This window comes from Lactuca sativa, chromosome 7 (genome assembly GCF_002870075.4).
Source record: "Lactuca sativa cultivar Salinas chromosome 7, Lsat_Salinas_v11, whole genome shotgun sequence".
NCBI lineage: Eukaryota > Viridiplantae > Streptophyta > Magnoliopsida > Asterales > Asteraceae > Lactuca > Lactuca sativa.
Window position 1 is genome coordinate 37,377,431 of NC_056629.2, and position 9,810 is coordinate 37,387,240.

Here is a 9,810-nt window from a genome sequence, read left to right on the forward strand (position 1 = left end):
TATATTTTAAGCTAATATGAGTTTTAACCAAATTTACGTTCTAAAAATCATTTGGGTAATATATATATATATATATATATATATATATATATATATATATATATATATATATATATATATATATATATATATATATATATATATATAAACTACATAGCCATAAATTTTGAGTCCCTGGAGTTGTAGGGCCTGGGTGATCGCCCGGATCGCCCACAGTCTGGACCGGACCTGTAAGTATATATATATATATATATATATATATATATATATATATATATATATATATATATATATATATATATATATATAACACTTTGAAAAATGCTAATACTCAATTTCCTATTTTATTAGTGACTACACTTTTATTATATATGTATAAGGTACATATTTTAACATATATATATATATATATATATATATATATATATATATATATATATATATATATATATATATATATATATATATATATATATATATATATATATATATATATATATATATATATATTCAATTCGTGACTACACTTCCTTCTTAATAAATGAAGGTTTTTTTTGACACATGTCAATCTCTCATGAATTTTGATACTTGTCATTTTGTGATATTTTTGAAATAAATATTATCCACTTGTCAATTTTTGATTTGTTTGAATTTTTAAAATTAAAATCATATACTTATATATGTAAAGTATTAAATATCATATACATGATATTAAATTGCAATAAATAGGTTTCTTCCTTTCTTATTTTAAAAGTTATATATTAAAAAATATTTTCTATTTACATTTTAATTTAATATTTAATCTTTTTTTAAATCAACCCGTTTAATACACGGGTATCACACCTAGTTTATTATATATGTAAAAAATATATAGTTTAACAAATATATATATATATATATATATATATATATATATATATATATATATATATATATATATATATATATATATATATATATATATATATATATATAGGTTCAGGTTCATTTGAGACCATTCTAATTTTGTGAGACTGTGAGACTAAATCTAAAAATAATTTTAAAATGCAAAATAAATGGAAAAATCCAAAAATTCTTTTTTTAAATGTTATTTTCGGAACTTGAATTAACTAAAAAAATATTAAAAAAATATAAAAAAAAATAAAAAAAAATCCGTTTTTTTTTTGAAAAATACGTGAAATATTCTAAATAGAATATTTCACTGACATATTCTAAAAAATAATTTTAAAATGCAAAATAAATGGAAAAATCTAAAAATTCTCTTTTTAAATATTATTTTCGAAACTTGAATTAACTAAAAAAAATAAAAAAAAATTAAAAAAAAAAAAAAATTCTATTTTTTTTGAAAAATACGTGAAATATTCTAAATAGAATATTACACTGTACATATTCTAAAAATAATTTTAAAATGCAAAATAAATGGAAAAATCAAAAAATTCTTTTTTTAAATATTATTTTCGGAACATGAATTAACTAAAAAAAATAAAAAAAAATAAAAAAAATAAAAAAAAAATAAACAAATGCGTTTCACGGTCTCACAAAATATAAGTGGTCTCAAATGAACCTCACCCTATATATATATATATATATATATATATATATATATATATATATATATATATATATATATATATATATATATATATTACCAAAAGCATTAGAATATTTTACAACTTTGTTTTTATAGAAAAATATCAATTTATTATATAAAAACTAACATATATTAAAAAGAAAACTAACTTATTTTAAGATATTGCAAAACTTTTTGATAATTTCCTTTTTATATAAAATATCAATTTTATATAAAAATCATCCTAAACTAACATATATTTATAAAATGTTGCAAAACTTTTTTGTAAACTTACTTTTCGTATAAAATATCAATTTTATATAATAATCATCATATTTTTAGAAAAACTAACATATTTTTATAAAATGTTGCAATTTTTTTTGTAAACTTTCTTTTTATATATAGTATAGATTTTATATAAAAACTATAAAATTTTCATAGAAGCTAACATATTTTTATAAGATGTTTGCAAAAATTATTATAAACTTTATTTTTATAAAATATTGATTTAATATAAAAACTAGTCCACCACTTTAGTGTATTTACATTTTGACCTTACTTTATTAAAGTCTTTAACAAATTAGGTTTATTGTTCATGATTCTTGTAAACCATCATATTAGAGAGTATTTGAAGTCTTAACACTTAGTTTTTGAGCAACATAAATATCAAGCATATAGGCTTTAGCATAAGAATGATGTCCAAGAAACATATATCCATATTTAAGTTTAATGATTTCATATAAATATATTTCACCACATTTAATGTACATAAAATGATGTGGTAATTAGTTTATGATTCATCTCAACTTATAATTGTTGGATTAGGTGTCTAAACCAAGAACTAAATTAGTATAATCTTGAATTATTAGCAAAGTCATTTTAGGTTGCCCTCAAACCTAACAATTGACTGGAATGCTTTTTGGAGGGAGAGAGATTAATTTATTAATCTATTATATGATTAATAAATTAATTAGAAATCAAAAATAAATAATTTATTATTATATAATGAAAATGATATATTAATTAGAAATAATATTGTTTAATTAACAAATAATTAGAATTAATTGGATTAATTAAAAGTGGAAGGACTAAAGGTGACAATGTTCAAAAGTTGAACATTGACCGATTTTAGAATCTCCCATATAGGTAAACGGTTTCTAGATGGTTATTAGGGTTTTCCTTGGGCATTAAGGAAGCATAGAAATCCTTAGGGAGCAAAACAAGGGATAAAAGTTATCAAAGGAAACCTGCCTTATCCTAGCTCCTCTAGTCACCTAAATAAAACCTTAGAAGGGTTCATATTTTCGGCCATCATAATTCCTAAGAGAATTCCGAAAACTCCCTTCCTCCTCCTCTCTTATCTTTAGTCTCCAATTTGCTAGGGTTTAGGTGTGAGCCATTAGAGGCTCGTGACTTCTGGTGCTTACTTTCTGTAGTCCTAGGGTTCTTGATATTCAATAGTTGTTTGCAAATCATAGTCAGAATATAGATCCTTTAAAATACATGTGAACTTAGGGTTTATATTTTTATGCCAAAAATAATTTTTTTGTTACATATAAAATCCATCAATAATTTGTACGTCGTTGTAATCTCGATGAAAGATTTTGTAATAACAAGTTATAAGTGTAATATCAAGTATTTAGCACATTATAATAATAAAGTTTCATAATAACATGCAAGACGTGTATGCATCTCCCCCTAAAGATTAATAAAGCTTAAAATGGGGCCATAAAGACTTATCCTCGTTGCGTGATTTCATATTTGGTTTGTTTTTGTGAAGCTTGTTGTAATAAACCACAACTTTACACATTTTGAGTTTAAAACTAACCACTGGTATTTTTTTTTTTTTTGTAATTTTATTAACCAAAAGGGACTATTTTTTTTTTATTAATCTAGACAAATGGAGGCTATTTTGGTCTTATTAACATAATAGGGGGTTGATTTGGTTATAACCTTAAAAAATGGGGCCTAATTTATAAATACTTGAACAAATGGGGTTGTTTTAAATAATCCAAATTATTTGAGGGACTGTTTTGGTCATTTAACACAAACAAAGGTTTGGTTATGTTTAATGGTTCAAACAAAAAGAATTTGGGGCTCTTTCCTTATCGGATCGAGAAAAGAAGGAACAAACGAAGGCAGGAAGAAAAATGGTGGAAATGGATTCGATCAACATTTAGGAGGTGTTTAGATTAGCTTATTTGTTTATTTGTGGTGGGAATAAACAATAAAGAAAGGAAAAATGTTTATTAAAATTAGATTAGCTTATTTGTTTATTTGTGGTGGAAATAAACAATAAAGAAAGGGAAAATGTTTATTAAAATTAGCTTATTTAACTTATTCCTAACACAATAAGCTGATTTTTAAGGATTTTATCCAAAACTTAAACTTAAATTATTGTGGTGGAAATAAATAATAAGAAACAAACAAATGCCACCGGTGCTTGATATGCTTGGGTCTCGATTCCTTGGCAGATCCATAGAAAAGAAACACGAAATCGATTGTAGACAAACAAACAAATGCCACCGGTGCTTGATTGGTTTGAGGAAGGAGATGAATGAAGCAGCAAGGCTGCTCAAGCAGTTACTAATCCATCACTTCTTCTTCCTCGAAAGGGATATGCAAGGGTGAGGGAGCAGAAGGGAAGCATCCTATCTCCTATGAGCCCTCTTGGGTTTCTTTCTCGTTGCCGACAGTAGGAAAATAAAGGGGCAATAGCAGCAACGACTTGCGACGGTGGAGGAGGTGTTCGGGGTGGATGGGAAGTTGGTGAAAAGGAGGAGCACCACCGGTGCTTGGCTGATCGAAAGAGGCAGAAAATAGGGGTGGCAGCAAAGCTGTCGCCGACATTGTGTGGTAGCGAGGGCTGCTCCGTCGGCCCTTGGCTGTCCGTTATTCTGTCCGGAAGCAAAACGCAAAGGGATCGAGAAGCTGGCGATGTTTGGCTTGCTTCGATCAACAGAAAAAGGGTGATGCCTATTAGATTTCACAGAAAAAGAAAGATAACATCTTGTGGGGTGTTGTTTGGTAGATCACGAAGCATAAAAAAAGAACATGGAGAATGTTTGACTGAGTTTTGAGTCTGCTCATCTGTGAATGATAAACACACATGGTTGGACATTTACGCTCTCCCGTAAGTGTACTGTGATTGAGAAATGTCATGCCCTTTTTTAATCACGCATGTACTATTTTAGCTAGAAGAGTAAGCAATGCCAAAGCCCCTCAATAATCCTAGTGTACTAATGTTTCATTGAGAGGGAAAAGAAATTCACTTGGGAAGTGCACATAATTGAGTGTATGGACTGTTCATGGCTGGTATTGGAGTCTTGCATGCACGTATAGAGGTACAAGACACGTGATGTCATACTTGTGAAATTAATTTTGCCTCAAGATGGCTTCCTCGATCTGTGTGCCAGATTCCTGATATCTAATAATTTTTCCGAGGTTGGCGGATGATAATCTCGGGTATGAGTATTTTCAGACGAATCCAAAATCAGATATGTAGAACTTCGGGAAAATCCATTTAAAATTTCGCGATTAATTGAATCTGATTTGACAGTTTTTGCGACTTTAAATAATCTATGGGTTAAAAATATTGTGATTATAAAATCAAATGTTAGACCTATTCCTGAGTCCAAAAATGTTCTCAGAATTCCCATATGAAGTGTGCAAATACTTCAATGGATCAATTCGATTTTCGTTTATTAAGAAAATCAATATATATTTTATTGATTTGGTTTCTTAAAACAGTTGTAACTTCTGCATACGATCTCCGTTTCTGATGTTTTTATATCCACGAAGTCCTAAGAGCATAATCAATTCAATTTGACATAAATTGGTCCTGAGCATACTGCATGCAAATATTCATTTTTAACTTCACAAATAGAATTAATTTTTGTGATTTTTGATTTGATCTTTAACGATAGTCGGTTTGTCGAGTAGTTTGAGTCGTTTTGAAGGTAATTCTGACTATAACGTGTTCAATATATATTATAAACATAAAATTACATAATTTTGGTATTTTACACTTATTGATTCATAGTGATCTGACTGCTAAACACTAAACACCGACCTAATTTTACCAATTGTTACAATTGGGTAGGAACATGAGCATTTTTGTAGCGGTGAAAGTTATTGTTTTTCAAGTAGTGAAAACCAAAATTTTATGGTTGAAGGTTATGTAAAAATTTTGGTTAACTGGTGGTGCATTCGTACACATAAGACGTTACTCACACACAAGTTGATTGAACTTAACCTAATTCGGTTAGCATTGACACCTACCATCTACACGTGCAAGAGAGAGCATTTGTGCCGTAAGACTTACAGAACTTATAAGCCTTTGTATTTATGATCCACTTTCTTTTCATTGTCTCACACATGTGGGATGAATAAAGCACATTAAAACATTTTGTTAACTTCTTACGATCACCTCACTTTAGCATATAAGTCCTCATTCATCTTAAATCTCTTAAACGAAGGAATGAATGTATGATGTAGAAGAACACAAATATATACCCATTTGTCCATTTTAATTTACTAATGTTTAGAGTTTGAAACTCGTGTTCAAAAATAAAAAAAGAAACTATCATTTTTGAAATTAGTTAAAACTAATTTTCCAAGATCGTGGTGATACTTATACCTTAATTTGGCTGGGCCTTGAAGATCATGTTTCCATTTTGGGACGAGTGTGTCTTGAAGATCATGTTGTTCGCTGAACTGGTGACCATGTCCACAAGATGTATATAACCACATACAACGACATACAACATGGCTTCTGTAACTATTATTTTTAATATTTTACAAACTATTTGAGCTTATGTATCCAACAAATTATATATATGATCATTCGAAGATTTGAGATCATTTAAGTTCGATCTCCAACTTTTATCTTCATCTTCTCGAGAAAAGTCTTTCCATTGAGCTTACGCGCGAAAAAGTCTTTAAGATACTGTTCCATTACGAGTGTTTTATACAAGGGTGGGTTTCCTGTGTTTCTTATGAGGCTCTTCGAGGGTCCAACATCTGCTTCCAACTTTGGATTAAAGAACATGGCCAAAGACATCCTCTCTTTTATGGCATTGACAACTGCCCTATGCTCAATACTGTTGTATATACCATTGCTCAATATCTGCATATTATTCCCATCAAGCCTTTACTACTTTTCTTAAACCAGAAAACATCGACATTCAACGCATCTATATTCCGAATGAATACAATATTGTAACATATATAAGTATCAATAATATAAAATAAATGTTTCTAAGATTAAGACTTTTTTTTTTAGGTTTTGTATGATCAAATACGACAATTAGACCATAAAAGTTGTTAATTAATGATCTAATCAGCATATAGATAAAGTTCTTTTTATATGAACACAAAACGACAATCATACCCTAGACAGATTCTCCAATAATTGACGACATTTAAGATGTTTCCTGATTAAACAAATGTGATTGTCAATTCAATTTCATACATACCCACGTTTCAAAATTGACATAAAAAATAATACACCTTTATTTCTCTTTCTAACTTATCATTCGCTCGACTTCATTTTAGGTTTAACGTGAAAGCAAAACGACATGAAAAAAGGAAAATTAAAGAAAAAATGAACTGATTGCAGTGTATATAATTAAAGAAGGGCTAACCTCAAGAATATCACCGACATTCACAACGAAAGCATCTGGAAGGAAATTGACTGGGATCCATAAGCCATCTTTCTTAACTTGCAAACCTTCAACGTTGTTTACTTGAAGAAGAATCGTAATTCCAGCAGCATCTGAGTGAGGGGTAAGACCTACAACGAAATCTGGTTGTGGGCATGGTGGATAGTAAGTCATCCTCACTGATTGCATTCCATCTTCAAAAACTTCTAACATTTCTCCCTTTTCAATGTCTACAGCTTGCCCGATTAAACTTAACAACGTCATACCAAGTTTTTGAAGTTGTAGCATATATTCCTCAAGTGTATCTCTGTTGATGTAAAGAAATTAAGTTCTTGAAAAGTCTTAAATTTTCATCATGATATTGTAAAAGCATATATTTTCGTGATCAATACGCTTACAGAAACTTGTTTTTACCATGAAACAATGTTAACAGCGTTAAATGAGTATAACTTTTGGCCATGCAACTGTCATGTCATCAGGTATGATGGTTAATTAAAAACGTTTTACTCTTGCCTATAGCCATAGCCGACACATATATTTGTTATACAGCTAAATATATATAACGGATTATATTTGGATACACGATTTAAGGTACGAGTTAATTAAGATCTATGATGTGTGTGTGTGTGTGTGTGTGAGAGAGAGAGAGAGAGAGAGAGAGAGAGAGAGAGAGACCTTAGTAATGGAGGGAACTGCGGAAGTAAGTTGGATTTTCTCCTATGAAGAGGATTGGTGATCATATAAAAGCGATCAGCCCAGTCCATTTTCTGATCTTGAGCATGGAGTATGGTTTGGCCATACCCTTCGTACTCACCTCCCTTCAACTTATACCTCAGCTTCTCTTCCATTGGAGTATTGAAAAATTCCACCAACTGGTTTTTCATTTTTTCCACCAACGATTTGTCAACACCATGATTCACCAACTACAAATCAATTCAAACTTCCAGTCACACATATAATATATAGAAGGCCATCATAAGTTTAATTTGAGCTACAACTTAAGCAATACTTAACCTGAAAGATGCCCCATTCGTGGCATACAGAGCGCAGATGTTCTAGTTTAAGATCCATATTGGATCCTACCCTGATCAAATCTTTCATGTCGATGACTGGTATAGAGGGGAAAGTTGAAGAACAGTTGTTAGGGATAAAGGTGGGTTCTAGATGTTCCTGTACATACTGGTGAGGGATGATGAGTGTGAGTTCTTTTGCAAGCTCTTGAACACTCTCATGGCTACCTGGTAATGGTTGCGAGAAAGCCATTTCAGAGTTTAGACGCTTTTCGTTTATGTTGCAAGTGGGATTTCACGTCGGATATGACAGACACAGCTTGATAGTGGATTAATTGTATATGGGGATTATAAGACAATCTCTCTAAACAAGTTTTGATTTATATGGTTTTAATAATTTTTGTAATATGATTGATAATGACAAGTATCTACAAAAGATAATTAGACAATCACTGTTGTGTTCAACTTGGAAAATTTTTATTGGTTCCTTTAAAAACTGCAATATACCTTATAGTAAAAGTATAATTTCAAGCAATAACCGGTATGGGTTTGTTATTGTTATTAGCTATTGAAATAAATAATAGTTCAGTCACTTCAATAATAATTAAATTGTGATCTACACGTACGGTGATAAAATGCACTACTACAAAATAAAACATAAATATTGTTAAAATGAAACAGAGAATACGGTCTTACAGCCGTACTCTATAAGAGGAGTTTTCTATTCGAACATATAATACAACACGACTATATTAATGTAGTTTCCTATTCGAACATGTAATACAAAACTGTTGTAAAACCGTACTATATAAACATAATACAGTACGGTTTTGTAGATAATACAATACGGTTGCAAAACCGTACTCTACAATCATCATAAAAAATGGTTTTTAGATAATACGGTACTGTTGTAAAATTGATACTCTATAATCATTATAAAATACGGATTTTAGGGCTTTTTTTTTAAAGTAGATATATTCTTTAAGAAAACATATAGGATACTGCTTTTTGAATGTAACCGTACTCCTTATAAAACATTATAAAGTACGGTTTCTTATTGCCTAAGAACATTCTAAATAAATATATTGTATAAAGCAAATATAATAATTACACTTTTCTATAAAGAAAACACGCCTATAAATAATTTGTACACACAAACATTTCATGAACAAACAAAAGGTATATAAAAATCAAAACAAAAGCATGATTAATCATTAATTTCTAAAATTAACAATATCCAATTCAAACATCATTTTCAATACATTCAATTTGTCCATTCTAATCAACGAAAAATTAAATATATAAAAAGATAAATAGATCTATCTGGTAAATGTCAAACTGTAACATCCCGACAATGAGGTATTTTCAAATTAACCCTTAAGTATGAAGGTTTATGATTTTAGCCTTTGGGATGAGTTTTGTTTGCAAATTTGACCCTTAGTGGCATTTTGGTGACTTTGACCAAAGATCGAGTACGTTGGGCGTACTATAGCGGACCTTAGTACGCTAAGTGTACACCACATACGCATGGCGCACATGAAGAATCCTCAAACCCTAATTTTTAGGG

The 9,810-nt window shown here is 29.6% G+C and overlaps 1 protein-coding gene across 1 annotated transcript; it reads right to left on the minus strand.

Moving 5' to 3' along the window:
• Nucleotides 1–6,117: 6,117 nt before the first annotated feature.
• On the minus strand, nt 6,118–8,560 carry LOC111880826 (protein SRG1). Its single transcript, XM_023877243.3, has 4 exons — nt 8,248–8,560; nt 7,909–8,156; nt 7,216–7,540; nt 6,118–6,698 (listed from the first exon to the last, which is right to left on the minus strand). Exons 1-4 carry the CDS (start codon nt 8,494–8,496, stop codon nt 6,435–6,437), a joined length of 1,086 nt encoding a protein of 361 aa, XP_023733011.1. The 5' UTR covers nt 8,497–8,560; the 3' UTR covers nt 6,118–6,434.
• Between the last annotated feature and the right edge of the window lie 1,250 nt (nt 8,561–9,810).

Coding starts and splice junctions, on each gene's coding strand:
- LOC111880826 (XM_023877243.3), bottom strand. CDS start 8,496: ATGGCTTTCTCGCAACCATTACCAGGTAGCCATGAGAGTGTTCAAGAG. Junction 8,157..8,247: donor ACGAATGGGGCATCTTTCAG/GTTAAGTATTGC, acceptor ATTGATTTGTAG/TTGGTGAATCATGGTGTTGA. Junction 6,699..7,215: donor ATGTCGGTGATATTCTTGAG/GTTAGCCCTTCT, acceptor AATAATATGCAG/ATATTGAGCAATGGTATATA.